At 42.8% G+C, this 21,676-nt stretch overlaps 1 protein-coding gene across 1 annotated transcript in view; it reads right to left on the bottom strand.

The window, feature by feature from the left end:
* Positions 1-15,070, bottom strand: part of LOC117546105 (zinc finger MYM-type protein 1-like) — a 35,997-nt gene extending 20,927 nt beyond the window's left edge. Inside the window, exons 1-2 of the mRNA XM_034216200.1 lie at positions 14,498-15,070; positions 13,440-14,303 (exon numbers count right to left, since the gene is read on the bottom strand). Coding sequence (XP_034072091.1) covers positions 13,440-14,303; positions 14,498-15,070 — 1,437 coding nt within the window. The remainder of the gene's footprint in view (positions 1-13,439; positions 14,304-14,497) is intronic.
* Positions 15,071-21,676: the final 6,606 nt, after the last annotated feature.

Here is a 21,676-nt window from a genome sequence, read left to right on the forward strand (position 1 = left end):
ATATTGGACACAGACTATAAAGGACACACAGTTTCATTCACTAATGAAAGTCAAACACATGTTTGATTCCACTGTTTTATTGTGTGCCTGTCGCGATAAGCAATTAATTGACTTATCGTACGATAAATAAAATGAACTCGATACATTTCCATTTACATGAGGATGTGTCTAGCAGTTTGAAACGATGTACTTGAATTATTATTATATATTATCATTATGTAAGTGGTTTAAATGGTCATACAACGGTGCCGACAATATTATCGTTTATCGCAATAATTTCCGGGAAAATGTGTCCAACAAAATTAATTATCGTGAGAGGCCTATACATGAAACACACACACACACAAACAAATCTACAGACTTACTCTAAACTGCCAAACATATTAATTAACACACTCTCACTCTCATACTCTTTGACTCTATTTTGGCCTAGTAGAACAATAAGCAGCAGACTTTTACTTTGTTATAATTTCAACTGGATCTTAGATCTGCGCATGCGCAATACGGGTCGGCAGTGAGTATTTGTGTTGGGTAATCTATGGTAGGGCTAACCCATACAGTGGTGGGGCTCAAGTCAGTATTTGCAATGTAATTACATACACGCCCCCCTTGACAGTAAAACGCCACGCGTGAGGTTTAGATTATTTCCCTGTCTCAATCCAAATTGAACTGTATGAAATAAAAATAAATTAAATTTGTCTTGTAGTAAATAAAAAGGGCAACCTGGAGCCAATCCTGCAACTTCCCCACAGGTGAAAGAGTTGATATGCTGAAAACCCAACCCCTGCAGGGGGGTCTGGGGGGATTCTCCCCCAGGAGATCTTTTTAAATACTAACATAAAATACACATTCTGGTACTCTCTTGAGAAGAGAAATAAATAAATCTATTACTACACGACATATTAAAAAAAATGAATGCCATTTTAGTTTTGTGTTACTTTGTTCTGAAAACTGAACCTGCTGCTCCTCACAGAGAGAAGAGGGAAGAGGCTGTGAATTACTTTACATTGTGGATAAGGGTGGATAGCCCCCATTGTTCTGTGTGTCAAAATGAAAGACAGCCCACACACCTATCACTCATCAAACCGTGGGGTCTTATTTCATTACGTGTTGATTTCTATCAACACGTAATGTTGTATCGATGTATAGAGATGTACTACAGCAAAAGTATTCTCCGTCGGGACTTCCTGCAACAACACCACGCCGTTATCGTGATTCTGATTGGCCAGAAGACATTATCAAAGATGTTCTATTGAGAGGACGATCACTACCTGACAAAAGTTTTCAAAACCGTTTCTAGTCTTCGGTATTCTTGTTTTTGGCGTGAGAATAGTTTGGGCAGCGTGAGAGCGTGAGATTGAGAGTGAAAGCGTGTGTCACACGCCAGATGCGTGAGAGTTGGCAACCCTGCTGACAGGTACATACCTTGTTCATCTGGCTCAGGTGGTGGCTCTGGGGTTGTTGTGTGAGCCACCACTTGAGAATTGCCGTCTTTTTTATTAAAGAAATGTCTAATGTCCATCTTCAGAATCTCCGCGTCCGGGGCTGACAGTTTAAAGTTTAAACATTGTCACAGAGGAGAGGTACGTACCTGTCAGCCAATAAAACACGTTTATTTCCATGCAACTCTCTGATTGGTCTGGTGGCGTCGTCTTGCCTCTGTGTTGCATTCATTGAACTGAAGCCCCGGATGCCTACCCCAGGTGACGCCCCTGATCTGCAGGCAGTCTGTAACAACCCACACAGCTCTAGTTTACGCTGGTAACGACTTAAAGCACACCCCTCAAGTCCAGAGATGTAATCCGAAGATATGCAGCGATTTCTTCGGTCGTTAATTCAGAAAAAAAACCTACTGCGCTCTGCCTGGCTAGTTAGCTAGCTGTTTATATTTGCACTTCCAGGATATTAGCACCTCCAGGAAAATGGCGCATTTATATATATTTATATGGTGCGTGTTGCATTGTGGGTAGCTCGTGACGTCACTGTGTGTGAAAGAATAGGGTACACAACGGTACTACTACTTTTATCGATAGCGCTTATGCTTATGCTCCAGGTTCAGTACCAACCACATCATAAAGTACGCGGACGATACAACAGTGGTGGGACTCATCAGGGACAACAACGAACAGGCCTACAGGGAGGAGGTGAAACATCTGACAGACTGGTGTAACACCAACAACCTGATCCTGAATGTCGATAAAACAAAAGAGATCATTGTCGACTTCAGGAACAAAAAGCACTGTCACCCACCACTCCACATCAACGGCACAGCAGTGAAGACTACAGACAGCACCAAGTTCCTGGGGGTGCATATCACAAGCAGTCTGACCTGGTCCACTCACACTACATCACTATTTAAGAAGGCACAGCAGCGCCTACACTTCCTGCGCAGGTTGAGAAGAGCACAGCTCCCCCCTCCCATCCTCACCACGTTCTACAGAGGAACCATAGAGAGCGTGCTGACCAGCGGCATCTCCATCTGGTCGAGAGACTGCAACGCCAAAGACTGGAAGTCTCTGCAGAGAGTGGTCAGGACAGCAGAGAAGATCATCGGAGTTTCTCTCCCTCCCATCAGAGACACCGCTCAGAAACGCTCCCTGACAAAAGCCCAGAACATGTTGAAAGACCCCACTCATCCTCACCATGCTCTGTTCTCCCTGCTGCCCTCCGGCAAGAGGTTCCGCAGCATTAAGAGCAGAACAGCCAGATTCTGCAATAGCTTTTTCCCCCAAGCCATCAGACTGCTGAACAGCAAGTAGACCAGTGACACAGAGATTACATTACGCTGTGTAAAGAGCACATATTTGTTATATAGTATGTCTATTTTATTTATATGTATAGTAAGTCTTTATATTTTAAACGCACACTTTATCTTTAATTTTATCAGCACCACGTCACTATTATTTATTTATATGTACAATTTTAGCAAGTTTTTATATTATCCTGTTCCTGTAAGCCAGTACAACGCAATTTCGTTTTAATAGTACACTCTGTGTCTTGTTGAAATGACAATAAAGTATTTCTATGTCTTATCGATCCGGTCCTTTAACAGTACTTTTATCGGTTCTTTTGGAGAAAAAAACAAGGTAAACTAACTAAACAAATTGTGAATAAAACTAACATTCCTTTTTATTTAAATTAAATACATAATATTTCACATCAAAAGAAACAACAATGTTTTAACAAATCGTATTAAATAATGTGATGACAGAACTGTGAACAGAATAGCTGAAACTTTAACATAATAAATAACTCTGTTACCTCTAATCATTAACCCATGCTTGTATCATGTAGTTAACTCCGTGTGTTGCTGCTAGCATACATAACATACGTGACGTGAAAACGTTACTCGTGGACGGGGGCTACAGAGCTGATAGAAACACAGTCGAACCCGGTGCATTTCTCCGTCTGAATGTGGAGCACTTTTGCTAAATGTTTAAACAAATTGCTCGTGTTACCGCCCTTACATGCTAAACTCTTATTGCACTTTTGGTAACGAGTATTGTCCACATCGACACGGCTATAGTTTAACCACCTCGGAGTGCGTTCTCTCCGCCATCTCCTCCGTGTGTGTGTGTGTTGCTGCATGTAACAGCTGCGTGTGTGTAAACTGCCCCGCCCCCTCGCTCATTCACTCACGGAAAAAGTTACTTTACTTACTATAAAAACTCACGGTAAAAAAATGCACTCCCTATTCCATTGTCATGAAGGTGGAATCTAACTATATCCAGAATAAGTTGTATTGGATCCAGGCTAGAAACATGTTTATTTCTGCTGTAAAGTTTGGCATTTTAACATGGGGGTCTATGGGAATTGCTCCTTTTTGCATCCATCCATCCCCTGTCGGCCACTAGATGAACTGCAGTTTGTGGCACTTCCTTCTGGGCTTCCCGGCTCTGCGCTATGAAGCGCTGATTGGCTGTGGGTGGGCCAGACGTGCATGTGGGTGGGCCCAGGCACACCCGGGCCCACCCACAGCTACGCCACTGCTCCAGCTGTGCATAATCTGTGTAATATGCAGTGGCGGCGGGTCATTAGGGGCAGGTGGGGCACAGCCCCATCTAGTGTCAGAAGAAAGTATTACAAATAATGATTACAAAAAAATACTAAAAAATAAATAAAAAAACATATAAAATATATTTTAAGGTCATGTTTAATAATCTGATTCGTCTGTACATTTCTGTTTTAGTCTGTGTTCTTCTAATTAGTGTCTAGAGTGCCGTTTTGAGCTGTTTAGAGCCATGTGGGACAAAACCCGATCCTGCCCCTCCCTCTCACAGTCTAAGTGAACGGTGATTGTAAAAACTACACTGCGCATGCTCAGAGTATTTTTCTATTTAATGTGTGTGGCAAAAAAATAATGACCGTAGGGGCATAGTGCTCCCATCCCCACCATACGTCATCTCACATAATTCAGAATTGATTGGCTGTAAGTACTCACGTGTGCAGTGCTGCGAAACGTCACGTGTAGTTTGAAGAGGAGACGAGAGAGCAGCATATAGCTAACATCACCAGCGATTAAAAGAAGTAAAAAACTGAAAGAAAATGAATGAAGTTGACCATTTACTGGAGCACACATTTGAGACACTTAGTCTCGGAGAGAAACTGGAGGTAAAGCGCCTCGGTGCCCACCATCCACCGGATTTCCAAATGGTCCAGACTGCGGGCAAAGTTAAACGTGGGTTTAACGCTGAGTGGTTTGCTAAAAATAAATGGCATCCAGAAGAATTCCCTCTTTTGCTTTCCTTGCCTGCTTTTTGGTGAAGATCAAGGTACTTGGTCGAGGACAGGTTACAAGGACTTAAAGCATCTTTCGGAGAGGACAATGAAGCATGAGAGCAGCAACAGTCATTTGGAAAATGCCGTAAAATTGGGATTACTTGGAAGGGTGAATGTTGCAGCTCAGATTGACAGCGCCTACAGACGCGGCATTGATTCTCATAATAGGAAGGTGGAAGAAAACAGGTACGTGCTTGGTCGGATCATCACCTGTATTAAACTGTGTGGGAAATGTGAGACAGCACTGCGGGGCCACAACGAGTCGGCGGACTCTCTGAATCCAGGGATATTCAGGTCAATTTTCGAGACAATGTGTGAGGGCGATTCCAGGCTTCAACGGCACTACGAAGCTCAGCTTGTTTTCAAAGGGACATCAAGCACCATACAGAATGAACTATTGGACTGCATGTATGATGTGTACAGGGAGGAAATAGCCAAGCAAGTGGACAACACATAATTTGTTGCCGTTCAGGCCGACGAGACAACCGATGTCTCCTGTAAATCGCAAATGGTGATTGTGCTGCGATACATTATGCCTGACCTCACAGTTACAGAGCGTTTTTTGGAGTTTGTGGAAGTAAAGGACAAAACTGGTGTAGGTCTCTCTAACAGCATCAAGGCTGTTCTGGAACCCCTGAAGCTGAGAGAAAAGCTAATCGCTCAGACCTATGACGGGGCGGCCGTCATGAGCGGTAACGTGCGCGGGGTACAGACGGTGATGAAGGAGACGTACCCAAACGCTCAGTTTGTTCACTGCTACGCCCACCAACTGAACCTGACCCTGCAGCAACTGTGTTCAGCAAGGATGAGCATCCTGAAGGTGTTTTTTGCAGATCTAACTGCTTTTTCCACTTTTTTCTCCGGTGCTCCAAAACGTGTTGCAGCTCTTGCAGAGGCAACACAGAGACGCATCCCACGGCCACCGGCTGTGAGATGGAACTTTAAAAGCAGAACTGTGAACGCGGTTTGGGAGACCCGAGATGCACTACTTCAGTGTATGAAGCATATACGCGCACAACCAGGATGGGATGCGGTCACCATAAGTGAGGCATACGGCCTGTCAAAGAAACTGCGGGACCGAGCATTTATGCAGCTCCTGGAGTTTTTTTCGTTGCTTATGCCAGAAGTGGATGTTCGATACAACACTCTGCAAAGACGAAGCATCGATGCACCTGGGATCAACAGCGCGCTCTGCCGTTTCAAGGAAAATGTTCAGAAAATGAGTTAGAAAACTGATGCATTGGCCGCCACTGCTCATGATGGAACAGACGAGCCAGGCCGACGAGTCAGCAGCACAGCGCCGGTGATGAAGGAGGCTTGTGACACAGTCATCTCACAGGTGGAACAGAGGTTCTCACAGAGTGACCATTTGATCGCTGCAATGCTTGTTGACAGCTCATTCTTCCCACAGCATGTCCTGTCATTTCCTACACCTGAGCTTGACTGCGCCGTGAAACTGTGGCCTGCGTTGGGAAACAAGGAGAAGTTGAAGTCTGAGCTGACCACGCTCTACCGCCACAGTGAGCTTCACACTGGAAACACTGCCCTGTCTCTGTTGAAATCCATTCACGAGAACAACTTGGAGGAAACGTTTGCTGAGACTGTTATTTTGGTCAAAATAATAGTGACAACTCCGATGACGACATCCGAGTCAGAGAGGAACTTTTCCACCCTCAAAAGGATAAAGACTTTCACTCGCAACACCATGGGACAGCCGCGACTTAACGCATTGGCCATGCTTTCAATTGAAAGCCAGTTGATCCAGCAACTACAGGACTTCATCCCCAAAGTGATAGACACATTCTGTCAGAGGAAGGACCGCCGTGCCGCTTTTCTTTTCAAGTGAGCCTTCAGCTTTGGTAAGTTCATTTATGTCATATATTTTGTTGATCTTCTGTGTTTTGCCTCTGCTGGATCGATTGATATTGTGACCTCGATGATGAGTGTCTGTGTTTTCCTTATATTTACAGTCTATGGTGTTTTAATGCTAAAGCATTACGGTTGTTGTTATTGTTAAGAATTACTTTGTGATGGTGACCTTTACTCCATGTATGAAGGTGCATTACTATGACATCCCCACGCTGTGTACGTAAATGTATGCGCTCACAGTGTTGCTCCTGTGGTCTTCAGTATGTAATTTGACACTCCCCCTCTCTCTCTCCTCCCCCCTCGCTTTCCCGTGTTCAGTGAATGCAACAGAGGCAAGACACCAGACCAATCAGAGAGTTGCATGGAAATAAAAGTGTGCTTGTGTCATTCAAACTCGGCTCTGTGTGTGTGTGTGTGGTGTGTGTGTGGTGTGTGTGTGTGTGTGTGTGTGTGTGTGTGTGTGTGTGTGTGTGTGTGTGTGTGTGTGTGTGTGTGTGTGTGTGTGTGTGTGTGTGTGTGTGTGTGTGTGTGTGTGTGTGTGTGTGTGTGTGTGTGTTGTGTGTGTGTGTGTGTGTGTGTGTGTGTGTGTGTGTGTGTGTGTGTGTGTGTGTGTGTGTGTGTGTGTGTGTGTGTGTGTGTGTGTGTGTGTGTGGAAATAGCGCATTTAGTGTGTGAGAGAGAGGGAGAGAGGGAGAGAGAGAGAGGCACCGGTGCCAGCAGCAGGGACCGTGTTGTTAGCATCTGGTTAGCTAGCTGCACTAACGGACATACGGAGCTGTTGTTGGTTCCACAACAAGCTGGAGGAGAGCTCTCCTCTCAGACTGAGAGGCTCAGGTGAGCTAAAGGACTCTCTGAGTGTTTAGATAGTTAACTTTAGTCTAAGTTATCTCGCGGCACACCTTCATATGATCATTATAGTTATAAAAAAAATAAGAGAATAAAGGAAAAACAGTTTTGAAATACTATATGGCAGTAAAACAAGAATACAGTTTGAAAGGGGAGTGATTTGTAAAATATCCATAAAGAAAAAGGACATCTGCTTACAGTTGTGTTGCATCTGGGTGTTGAGAGATGTATCCATAGATCTCTTAATGTTGCTCTCAAAGTGCACCAGATTGATGCTTTTAACTTCAATATTTAAAAAAAAATCTTCCCGGGGGAGCATCCCCCCGGACCCCCCTAGAGAGGGTGAGGTCCGCTCCCCACTCGTAAAAAATAGCACTTTACCCCTGTCTATATGCCGTGAGCTGATTATCGAGCCTTCATTGTAACAGTCGCGGGTGTACTGTGTGTTTGCGTGTGGGGAGTGCTTTTGTACGTGCTCTATAGTGCCCGTAATAGTGTTCACTGGAGTCCAGCACCTCAGCACCCCCACTCAAAATACCTTCCCGCGCCTCTGCTCGCTCCCCTTCGACTCGCCGCCGGGAGACCCTGACCGTTTCTGTTAGAGTTTATTGATCAATCGCGAGGATGCTTGCTTGGTAGTCGCGTACTTCCAAGTCACTTCCTTCAGAATCGAAGCAAATATACTTCCAAGCCACGGCTACGGAAAACGAAGAAGAATGGAACAGGCTAACAAGTGTGCCACTCTCTCTAACGGTTTCAACATAAACTGTACCAAAAATAAATAGCTCACGATGTCTATCTAATTCTGAACTTGTTTTACTTTCACGGAACACATTTTTGGTGATAACAAATGTAACAAAGTAACATATTTACTAACACATGTTCTACGCCACTACATACTACATTTAAATGTGTGCTGCGTCGGTTCAGCCATTCTCCGCAAGGGTTTTTGAAATTGGTCCATGCACAAAGCATTGTGGGTATTTTAAGGACGCAAAGTCTTCCCATGTGCAGCCTCGAAATTTCCCCCAAACCAAGGACGCGGCCTCTGTGGAATTCCAAGTATGTTGGAGATTGGAACAGTCCTTCGGCGGCACTCGATGACGTAGCATCCTTGAAATATTGGCTTGGAAGCCAAAATCGTCGCGATTGAGAAACGGCCACTGTCTCTGGGGTGGCGGAGGAGCGGAGACGAGGGACGGAGCCCCTGCAGCCGCCGAAGGGCGACCCTGATATGAGGTGTGATTTGTGCCAAAGAAGGAACTCACTGAGCAGACAATCGTGTCGATCGCATGGATGTATAATAAGAACTGGATACAGCGTGGGAGGCGGGGCCTCATTCTTTCCTATGAGAGTTGCTCATTGGCGCATGATGATAAAATGGGCCAACTTTTGAGAGAGCGAAACGTCACAGATTACCCATCATGCCTGAGAAGTACCCGTATGTGCACTCATAGCGCATGCGCAACTTTAACCACGCCCCCCAAAAGGCTCGTTCACATTAAGCACGTCAATTTGCGTACATTAACAGCACCGTGCGTTCATGACAGCATGGTACTGGGTAGTTTATTTAGTTTAAAAAAATTATCCAACGATTTACAGACCACTCTTTCCCAATGTTAGTCAATGGGAAAAAGTGTTTCCAGGCCCAGCAACCTAAAGGAAGTGTAGTACCGCCGTTTGGCCACAACGAATATTCTCATCAGAGTCCGGCGCACTTCCTGGGGGCTTGGTCGATCGTCGCCTACCATGCCGTGAACTATGCCGTGGGAGAAGTAACGTGACACTCTCGTCGCCACCCCTCTCGTCTGAGAAGCTACGTGACGTCTGCGTCTGAAGTTACTTTACTTTGGTAGTTATCACCAAATAACCCAGTAATGTTACAGCTACTTAGTTGCTGTTCAAGCTAGACTCTATTTCAATATAGTTTTGGTATTCAAATAATGTTACACCTCTTGTATGCCCTGAACGCAAAAACAACCACAAACAAGAATATATATTTGTGATTATCAAAATGATAACAAAGGCTGAAAAAACAAGAGAAGCCCGTCTTCCCTTGGTCTCCAGGAGAAAACTGAATATCACCAAGTTTTCATAGATTTGTGTGTGAAATAGATCGCTGCAGTGAACACGACTTTATGTATTTGTTTATGGTTTATTTGATATGGAGGGATGCAGTATACATAGAAGTTCAGAGAAGAAGCAACCCATATTGTTTATTTCAGGCAAACATAGAGTTAATGTGCAGAGATTATAATGTCCTGTTTACTAAAATATGTATTTGTTTTATGATGTTTAGTTGACAAAATAGTCACAGTCCTAAATTTTTCTGCACTCAAGCAAACATCTGAAGACAAGAGTTGTGTCCCCCTTTGGCCACAAGGGGGAGTATATATATTGTATAATATATATATTTTGTATAGATGTTGCAACTATACAGAGCTTTGGCAATACTATATGAAACTATGGTCATGCTAATTGAATTGAATTGAGTATACCTTTAAGTGAGCTGTCAGGAGGAAACAAAGGTTCACCAACACATTACTCTACTGCTGAGAAAGGCTGTACAAAGACGTGAAACGATGTGCTGCAATGTCTGTATATTTTTGAAGAATGCCAAGTAAAGGAAGAAAGTAATAACTCGCACTGAGCTTTAATACATCACTTTATTTCATTATTTCCCCCCTTCATTTGAGAAACACTATTATTATGTTTGTGTTACACACACACCATTACTGAATTCATTCTAGAACCAAGAATAACCTACAACAATAGGGAGCCCTGGATCAAGGACGGACAAAACAAGGACACCACACATGATTCTTTTCCAATTACAGTATATTTATTTAAAGAGAGTAACTAAATGTTGATATCAGTTTAATCAGTAATGTGTGTAGTACGGGTGTGTGATGTGTCAGCAGGGCCGGACTGAGACCATATAGGTCAGGCTGGGATTTATACACCCAGCCAGGCCATACCAGTTTGTTTTGGGGGGCGTCTTGCTGGATGTATCATCAATATTTACAACGTTGCTGCCCTACTCAGTTGCAATTTCCCTTGTGCTGGACCCTGAATCTTGACTTGTCTTGTCAACCTCCTCAGCATCTGCTGGTACTGAATAAGAACCAGCACTGGGATTCAACTCTGATCAATGACTATAACTTATTGAGAGAACATGAACATAGCTTGCTTATACTGTTGTCATTACATTTCCTTTGGTTTTGTTCAGTGTCAGTCATAGCCTATTGAAACAGTTTCCTCTGTACCTGCCAGTTCTGTCCACTGAGCTCTGTCTGCATCTCTCCCTCAGGGCCATCACCATCATCTGATAGTGGAACTGAATAAGGAGAACATGTAATCATTACATTAATAACTATGTATGAAATAACATTATTCAAGAACATATATTATGCAACACTTATTTTATCACTAAGTTGACCCTGTATTTGCATGGCCTAATACCATAATGATTGTCTCCCCTTTAGACAACATAACCACCTCAAGTTATTCACTCACAGTATGAGGGGTTTGTAGCCCCACAGTTAGCTGCAGTCTAACGGTTATATTACATATAGTTGCCTGAGTAACATTAAGGACATGTTTGGGTTTTGTGTTGCCTTAGTCTCCAGTCACACAGAGCCTGCCACTAACTTAGCATTGGACTGAGAAACTGTTTTGTTGATAGTCAATGTGCTGTCAGGCTACAATATAGAAAGAAATGTGGCTCATAATGTTTGCTCACTTACTTTCTGCTTTGTCATTCTATACCATACGGGTGTTCTGAATAAATCAGTGATTTTAGCACATTTCGCTGCATTTTTGTTGCAGGATGGGGGTCCATCCTTCCACAATAATTAACCTTGCCGTCAGTTTCAGTCGGTCCAGTCCACACTAATGTAAACAGTAGTGATGGGTCGTTCGTGAACGATTCGTTCTTTTTGAACGAATCTTTGAAGTGAACGAGATGAACTGATTCCTCCCACAAAACGATTCGTTTGTTTGAGTCGCCGCCTTCCGCCAAAAGCTAAAGAGAAGCTGTTCGCGAACGACAAACTTAAAGAACTGGCGGAAACAGTTCAGAACTGTTTCCGCCAGTTCTTTTATCTTATATCCCTTTCTTTCAAGAGGAGGGTCCCGTTAGGGCCCCTCCGAAATACTGGATGTTCCGTCTACACAGAGTTGGACTCAGTTAGACAACTACCACAAATACAATGAAGTACTTTACTGTTGGACTCAGTAGGCCTACTAGTTGGACTTCTACCACAAGTAGGCTACTATGAAGTTATTTTACTGTGTACTTTCAGTTATTGTCTGTCAAACTCCTGTGGCAGAAAATCTTTTTATCTCTCATCAAATATAGCAGAAAACATGCAGTTTGACAGAGGATTAAAACTGTAATCAGAGCACTCTCATCTGAGCTCCGTTACACACACACAGGAGCGGGACATCCTCCTCAACCTGTCCGCCATACATGCCTCAGAGGACGGATACCTGAACCGTAGCGTCCAGTTAGCTTAGCCGCTAGCTTAGTGATAAATACACACAGCGTTGTATTCTCCTCCCCCTGTCGGCCCTAAAAGCTTCAGATGGTGGATACCTAAGCTCCATAGCGTCCCGCTAATGTGAAACACACACACAGCGTTAGCGGGACATTCTCCTCCCCCTGACGGCCCTAAAAGCTTCAGAGGGCGGATAGCTGGGCTCCGTAGCATCCAGCTAGCTTAGCTGCTAGCTTAGCGATAAATACACACAGCGTTGTATTCTCCTCCCCCCGTCGGCCCTAAAAGCTTCAGATGGTGGATACCTAAGCTCCATAGCGTCCCGCTAATGTGAAACACACACACACAGCGTTAGCGGGACATTCTCCTCCCCCTGTCGGCCCTAAAAGCTTCAGAGGGCGGATAGCTGGGCTCCGTAGCGTCCCACTAGCTTAGCCGCTAGCTAAAGGTAAACATAGATGGGTACATACTATAGAATATGAATAAATCGTCACCGATGTAGAGGATTTTTTTTTTTATTCACTTTGAACTCGGCCAAATGGAGTTTAATGCTTTGGGATTTAAGTTAGGCCACATACTGTAGTACGTGCATGGGTTTGAAAGTATAACGTGCTAGCCTGCTGTAATACATCGTATAGTCAGGCACACATTTATGAGAGATTTAACAATGGCCAATTATATTTCTTAAATAATATGTAGCCTATTCCCAGAGCATAATTCATGGGGCAACAAGGTGAGGTGTAAAATGTGTTTTCATATCATACATTTTACGCCAGCAAACTTCTTGTACGGACTTCGGCAGTAGTGAAGACTCACTGAACGAATTAAGTACAAAGACGAATCGTTCGCGAACGTGCAAATCACTAGAAGTCGTTCGCGAACCGGTGAACGAATCAGTGAATGAATCTTTCAAGTGAACTGAATCAAAAGATTCGTGTCCCCGAAGGGAATCTAAATGCCCATCACTAGTAAACAGCAGCGCGCTGGTCTCGTGAGAAACGGAGAGTGAAAAACCAATCATATCTTCATTATTCTCCTGAAATTGAAATGTGCCCATTCGATAGTCTGACAGTGGTTCTCACTGCGCCTCATACCGGTGCAACTTTGAACAACTTCAATATATGCAGCATTAATGGCAGTGGCGATCCGTGACTTTTCTACCTAGGCCCTCTGACCCCACCCCCCTCTTCCCTCGAAAAAAAAAAGAAAAAGTTTTTACGTCACAGCCTATAGTATACTTCAGCGGAATATCAAAACAGCGGCCCGGGGTGCAAAACGCATCAATGACAGCGACCCTCTACCACACAAAACAACACCATTTATATAAACACCTATCATGACAGGGCACCCACAGCCAAGTAACAATTACAAATGAATCAAGTCGGCACGGCGGCCCACATTGAAAATCACTTTGACTTACCTTTGATGATCAAATCACTGAAACACAAAGTCCATCCTCCTGTCTTTTTGGATGAAGAACTTGATGGCGTCGTCATGCAGGTGATCCTTTGCTTTTAAAGCAATCAGCAATTCCTTCTCGATCGAAATTAAGGCCAAGTCTGACAGTCGGACTTGCCCAGTCGTGGACCTCGAGTAGCTTTTTATGCGCTTCAGCGCAGAGAAGGACCTCTCCACAGAGGCAGTGGACACAGGTATTGTCAGGATGATGCATGAGAGGGTGTACACCTGTTTCATGCTTTCACTCAGTCCTTTTTTGAGGAGAAACTGATGAATGTCGGCTGGGCTTTTCCCCAAAATGTCAGACATGCCGTACATCACGGCGAGTTCCGTGTGCAGTCGAGGCTGGTCGAAATATCCGCCATAGCTCTCCATCAAACTGTTCAAGGCAGCAGTTGGGAAATAGTTACAGTAATGCCCGAACTGTTGCGGGTCCAGAAGGGCCAGGAATTCCAGCTTTTTGTGGTCACTGAAGCGGTTGGAAATCTGGGTTAGCAGGCTGTCAATTACGCTGCAGTGGAGCTCCCTGTACCGTGCACGAACGTCTCCTTGAGCTCCACGGCCGCGCGGAGGACCAACCAAAGCCTGGGTTTTATCGTAGACGCTGTCAAAGTTCCCCTTCTCCTGTTCAATTTGTCGCTGTAGCTGATCCACTCTGGCCAGGCAGAACTGCATATCAAAACCTTTGTTCTGAAGTATTTCAAAAACAACATCCGAGTAGGAGAAGATAGCGTGGAAGGTTTTCAACCAAAAGCTGAAATCGAAGCTGGTAAGGAGGGTGATGTATCCATCAGAGCAATGAACAGTTTCGTCATCAAACTCTGTGTGATGGTCTACGATGTGCTCGAACACCTACGAGAGTAATGCTTAGTTTAGAAAAAACAACTTATAGACCTCCAGTAAACACTAAGATTAGCTTTTCATTTAATGTAATACTAGCATAGTTCTTTACCTTCATGTTTTTATGAGTGGGTAGTTTCCAACACTAAATCATTTATTTATTATTGTTAATATTTTCATTACGTTCATTGTTATTATTATCTTACCTCTCTCAATTCCCTGGTCTTATCTGCCACTGTGCACACCAAGCAAGAATGAAAGCACCAGCGAGTAGGAGCTGCCCGTGGAAGCCTATGCTGGCAAATATCATCCAGTAGCTTGGTGCGCTTTGCTGAGCGGCTGAAAAAGGTGGCCAAGCCAGAGAGGTGGGAGAAGAAGACCTTACACTCTCTTATCTTGGAAGCTCCATTTGACAAAACGAGATTTAAGATGTGAGCATAGCAGTGAATGAAAAGGGCCTGTGGAATTGTTTCCTTAACTTTCGCTTGCACCCCATTCAATCCAGAGGCCATAACAGCTGCTCCATCGTAGCACTGCGCGACCACTTTGTCAATACAGCCACTCTCCCTCAGGAACTCCAGCAGCCGTGTAGCTATGGCCTCTGCTTGTTTGTCCTCTGTCACATCTTCGTACTTGAAGAAACGCTCTTTTATCCCATCGTCAGTGACATATCGAAGCACATATGACATCTGCGCCACGTTGCTAATGTCTGTCGTTTCATCCAACATGACCGCAACAAAAGGTGCCTTCCTCAGCTCCTCTTTCATGCTATCCGTCATTACACTAGCGACAGCGCTGATCAGGTCATTCTGAATCCTTGAAGATGTGCCGGTAAATACTGTTGATGTGGCGAGGTGTGTGTGCAGGTCGCTGTCATATTCTGCCACTAAATCCAGTAACTCTATGTAATTCCCCTTGTTTGATGAAGTTACACTCTCATCGTGACCTCGGAACGGCAACTCCTGCTTGCCCAAGTACACCACACAATTTATCAGGCGTTTCAAAATTCCTCGGTTCCTCTTCACCTTTTCATTATGAAGGATGACACCCCGGCGTTGTTGCTCATCCAGCTGGAGCTCTATCCTGGTGTCCCCAAATGTTTTAAGCCGAATAGTAGCTCTGAGGTGACCTGAAGCATTCTGATGGCGATGTGCTGATTTGGATAAACTTCCTAAATCAGAATATCCATCTCTGGCCCATGACCCACTGTCCGCTCCAAAAAGTAGGGGTGGGCGATACCACAAAATCTGGATTCGATCCGATACCAAGTATTTCAGGGCCAGTATCGCCGATACCGATATCGATACCGATACTTTTTTTAATGAAAAGCGTCTTATGTACTTTCATATAGGGGAGAGCTGCATGACATGATTTTTGAGCTGAAATCATCATAAATAGACTAAATCTGAATTCATTTTCATGAATAAAGACAGGACAGTTTTTATAGACAAATACACGTTTTACTTTTGCAAATTTAAAGTGCAAACATGAAAAATAACAATACAAAGTGGCCAAAGTAGCGAACTGTCTTCTTGCACACATCACAGTTCGCTAAGTTTTAATGGCCAGTTGTGAAATTGCTCCACACAACGCTGCTCTTTCTCTCAGCCATCATGCGCGTGTGTGTGTTGCACTCGCGAGTCGCTGGCTGCTGCTGTCCTGCCCTGCTGGCTGCTGTCAGTCAGCTTGATAATCGGCGTTCAGGCAGAGAGCCTCGAGGAGAAGAGGACAGCAGTGGAGAGAGAAGAAAAGAGCATATACTTGTGTTCGTCTGCACATAGTTTTTTGAAGAAATTGACGAGTAGAGGAGACGAGAAAAAGAGTATAACAGTATCGATCCTATTGGCTCTAGTATCGATATTTTGAAACGTAACGTAATATCGGAGGTATCGATATTTTGGGATCGATCCGCCCACCCCTACCAAAAAGCAAGCAATCCCAGCAGTACAGCTTTTGTTCCCTGGTTGATCCGGTCATCCAGTTGTATCTGGCGTAATTGCCGATATTAAAATGCCTCTCGAACAGTTTGGTTTTTTGAACCAAATTAACCTGTGGTGTTGGTCGCCCTTTGGTAATTAACTCCAATGTATCCGTGTAACTCATTCTTGAAAAAGACTCGGTTAGTAGTTTCGCAACGATGTCATCACTATCACTAACGTGAGCCATCGTGAATGAACGTATGCTAATTCCGCCTAGCTTGACCCGTTGATATATCACATGCATAAACTTGGCAGCGCAGCGGGCGGAACTTGTCATAAAGTCCGCGATAATAAAGCCCTCCCATTTAGAGGGAAGATATGATTGGTCAATTGTACTGTCACTTGACATTACTCTCTCGTTGTTTTACTATAGCGGGCCCTCTGTGAATCGCATAGAGGGCCAGACGAGCTTTTTTCATGTAACCCTTCACATTCAAACAGAAACTGAACAGGCAGATTCGAAGGATTTATTTCTTTGGAAATTTTATTTTAAATACAATTAAATCAAGTTTTTTCGGTAGAAATATAACAAAAATAATATTTAAAAAATATATATTTAAAAAAAATAATATATTTTTTAAATGTTTTTAAATATTATTATATAATATCTTAGGCCCTCAGAGAGGGCCTAGAGGGCCCTGACGGCTCGCCACTGGTCATTAGAGACCCAGTGTAATTAAACAATACGGTTGCAGAGGTCACATTTTAACATTTTTGTCCACTGGCCAAATGGCTAGCCTAGTGAATGTTGAAATGTTACCAGCCACTCAATAGATTGCCATTGTTATTTGTGGCTGGTGCGTGCAACATACAGTACCAGCTACTTGCATGATTTACCAGCATTTGGCTGGTAAATGGTGTTAATGGTAGATATCTCTTTTGGAACAGGTCATGTTTTAATATCACCAGTTCAGTATATTTCAGATAATATTGCAGCAATAGTTTTTTAGTTGCAAATGGCACAGAACAAATGTATACTTTTAAGTACTTTTAACACAGTTTCCCTGCGGGGGATTAATAAAGTATTTGTGATACTGATTTCTGATTCTGAAGTGTTTTGCTTATAAGTTGTTTGCATTTAGCTAAAGTGTGATGTTTTTCCTCATATTGCATTGCAATAGCCTGTTTAAAGTGATCATATAACAAACAACTAATCAGTACTGATACTGTATGCTAATAGATATAGGAGTGATAATAATACAGTAAATGCTTTGAATGTCTTAGATATAGCTGTGCAGTATTCTTAACAGACTGGATAGCAGCAGACAATAGAAGGCTTATTACAACCAGAAGAGACATGAGACTTTTATTTTTTAGAGACTTGAGACTTGACTTGGACTTGTGACCAAAGACTTGAGACTTGATCAAGTCTCACCCCACAAAGACTTGAGACTTGGACTTGCAAAAAAAGACTTGTGAACATCTCTGTCCGTACTATATAATCCAGTGCTGCAACATTGGACCGGCTGGCCAGCATACTGCGATTCTGTCCTGCAGTATTCCTTCTAAACGCGCTTCTGTCCTGCAGTATTCTTTCTAAACGCGCTTCTGTCCTCCTGTATTCTTTCTAAACTAGCTTCTGTCCTCCAGTATTCTTTCTAAACTAGCTTCTGTCCTGCAGTATTCTTTCTAAACTAGCTTCTGTTCTCCAGTATTCTTTCTAAACTAGCTTCTGTCCTCCAGTATTCTTTCCAAACTAGCTTCTGTCCTCCAGTATTCTTTCTAAACTAGCTTCTGTCCTCCAGTATTCTTTCTAAACGAGCTTCTGTCCTCCAGTATTCTTTCTAAACTAGCTTCTGTCCTCCAGTATTCTTTCTAAACTAGCTTCTGTCCTCCAGTATTCTTTCTAAACGAGCTTCTGTCCTCCAGTATTCTTTCTAAACTAGCTTCTGTCCTGCAGTATTCTTTCTAAACTAGCTTCTGTCCTCCAGTATTCTTTCTAAACTAGCTTCTGTCCTCCAGTATTCTTTCTAAACTAGCTTCTGTCCAGCAGTATTCTTTCTAAACAAGCTTCTGTCCTGCAGTATTCTTTCTAAACTAGCTTCTGTCCTCCAGTATTCTTTCTAAACTAGCTTCTGTCCTCCAGTATTCTTTCTAAACTAGCTTCTGTCCTGCAGTATTCTTTCTAAACTAGCTTCTGTACTCCAGTATTCTTTCTAAACTAGCTTCTGTCCTCCAGTATTCTTTCTAAACTAGCTTCTGTCCTGCAGTATTCTTTCTAAACTAGCTTCTGTCCTCCAGTATTCTTTCTAAACTAGCTTATGTCCTCCAGTATTCTTTCTAAACTAGCTTCTGTCCTGCAGTATTCTTTCTAAACTAGCTTCTGTCCTCCAGTATTCTTTCTAAACTAGCTTCTGTCCTGCAGTATTCTTTCTAAACTAGCTTCTGTCCTCCAGGATTCTTTCTAAACTAGCTTCTGTCCAGCAGTATTATTTCTAAACTAGCTTCTGTCCTCCAGTATTCTTTCTAAACTAGCTTCTGTCCTGCAGTATGCTTTCTAAACTAGCTTCTCTCCTCCAGTATTCTTTCTAAACTAGCTTCTGTCCTCCAGTATTCTTTCTAAACTAGCTTCTGTCCTCCAGTATTCTTTCTAAACTAGCTTCTGTCCTGCAGTATTCTCTCTAAACTAGCTTCTGTCCTCCAGTATTCTTTCTAAACTAGCTTCTGTCCTGCAGTATTCTTTCTAAACTAGCTTCTGTACTCCAGTATTCTTTCTAAAGTAGCTTCTGTCCTCCAGTATTCTTTCTAAACTAGCTTCTGTCCTGCAGTATTCTTTCTAAACTAGCTTCTGTCCTGCAGTATTCTCTCTAAACTAGCTTCTGTCCTCCAGTATTCTTTCTAAACTAGCTTCTGTCCTCCAGTATTCTTTCTAAACTAGCTTCTGTCCTCCAGTATTATTTCTAAACTAGCTTCTGTCCTCCAGTATTCTTTCTAAACTAGCTTCTGTCCTCCAGTATTCTTTCTAAACGAGCTTCTGTCCTCCAGTATTCTTTCTAAACTAGCTTCTATCCTCCAGTATTCTTTCTAAACTAGCTTATGTCCTCCAGTATTCTTTCTAAACTAGCTTCTTTTCTGCAGTATTCTTTCTAAACGAGCTTCTGTCCTCCAGTATTCTTTCTAAACTAGCTTCTGTCCTCCAGTATTCTTTCTAAACTAGCTTCTGTCCTGCAGTATTCTTTCTAAACTAGCTTCTGTCCTCCAGTATTATTTCTAAACTAGCTTCTGTCCTCCAGTATTCTTTCTAAACTAGCTTCTGTCCTCCAGTATTCTTTCTAAACTAGCTGTTGCCCCCATATAAAAATACCTGCACTTTGAATGGATCCCAGCTTCTCTCCATGTCGTTCAGAACACAGTGGAAAACCAAGGCTCCTGCAATTGCAATATTAGAGAGAATGATCATCTTTGAAACGTTCACATTATCATTGAAAATACGCTGCCTGCCCGCCTCTCTTCTTTCCCTGATGCGCCCATCACTCTGGAACAGGTACATCTGGATCCATTGATTTGGTTTTAATAATGTGTTGGACAGTTATCAACCCGATTTGAGTAGTTTCAGCGTTCTCCTTAGTTGTGTTCTTTTCTTGATGCAGGCCAATAATTATACCCCTTCTGAAACTGATTAACATCCTTTCCACGACCACAGGATGTCTTCCGACATGGTTGTTAAAGGAATGAGAAGCTACTCACCGCATCAGCTAGGGTTAAATAACTTGTTGCCAGCTGAAACATATGAATCACTTCAGTAATTATCCAATGGAAGGCTCTTACAGATTGGCTTAGTTTATTTGTTGACTTTTTTTTTAACGGCAGTTTATATAAAAAAACAATCATGCTGATTTTATTTTGAAGAGGTCTCTTACCAAACAAGGGTTTTGATTGGACTGTAGAACACTGCTTGTTGGCCGGTTCTTCTCTGCAGCACTATGTGCCAAAAGGATATCGTCACATATTTGACCAAGTGTTACCTTTAATACAATTGGATACTGCACTAATCCATACTGCCATTTAGATCCAAATGTTGGATATGATTCATGCCCACTAATTTTCAGAGTCCCCCCCACCCCCCTGCAGGTGATCGGGGGCTCCTGGCAGACCCTGGACTCTGGTCAGCAGACGGAGGTGGAGGGCTGGAAGCAGCTGGCTCAGCAGAAGAGCAGAGAGGTGGAGGCGTTCCGTCTGGAGCTGGACTCCATCCTGGACATCCTGAGACACCTGCAGAGACAGGGGGTGGTCCTCCCTCCCCCCCCTCACCTCTCAGCATTACAATGAGTTCAGATGACAACATTCGATGCACATATCAGAGACAGACAATGCGTACTAGGAGCAATGCTTTAATACAAATAAATAAAAGAGTAAATGAATAAAGATACTCAGAGGTGTTGTTGGGATTTAGAGTCGGATACATTTCAAACTGAGTCTGTAAACAAAAGAACACAGAATGTATTTTTACACAAACTGAACCTGTTTTTGATTGTTGTGTATATTTTGTAGCTAGTTTCTATTTTTTTAATTTAAATTATTGGAACATATTTAAGATACAAATAAATGGTTCTGTTAATACTGCACCAAAAAACGTACATGGATATTTATGAAGGATTTGCTCGCTTTTGGATGCTTAACCATCAAATCACATATTAGAATTGTGTTTGTCTTTATGCACATCACCAAATGGGAAACCAAGTTAGATCTGTATCTGCCAGGAAAGGAAGAGCCCTCAAAAGCTTTGCAGGGTTTAATGGTGAGAATGTCTGACTCAAACTTCACTGTTATTTCAACCAGAGGACATTCTAGGCTAACACAATTCAAACATACAGAGAATGCTGACCTTCAGTGCGTCAGAACTGTAGTTCACCGCAGGATGGACATCATGGGGACACCAGGAGACACGAGGAGACACAGGAGCTGAGGTCAGATTATCTGCTCATTCCTCTCTTCTTTTTTTCATTTCAGTCCCAAACAGTGGGAGGGTTACTTTAATAATGTTATATGGTTCAATTACTTCATTTTATTTTATTCAGTAACCTATTCTGTGAATCAAAAAGTAATTTAACCTGATAACTTTGGTTCATTTTGGATTACCCCAATATCAAATGCAATACAAATAAATACAATAGAAAGTAAGTATGAATAAGATGTTTTTGCTCAAGTGTTTTATGTAAGACAACAGAGCAATGTGACCGTAGAAGAAACCAAGATATTTAGGAATGTTTCCTCTGGAAACCTGCCTTTCAAACAGCATAATGCGAACAACACATAATGCTGTTTCGAAGCAAAAATAATGTCCCTTTTTTTAGTAACATTATAATCAGTGAAATCTGAGTACATCTTTTTTTAATGTAACTAAGGGAATACAGTTACCCTTTTTTGTATTCTGGTTCATTTTCCTGTTCATGATGATGTATTAGC

The sequence above is a fragment of the Gymnodraco acuticeps genome, unplaced genomic scaffold (assembly GCF_902827175.1).
Source record: "Gymnodraco acuticeps unplaced genomic scaffold, fGymAcu1.1, whole genome shotgun sequence".
Lineage (NCBI taxonomy): Eukaryota > Metazoa > Chordata > Actinopteri > Perciformes > Bathydraconidae > Gymnodraco > Gymnodraco acuticeps.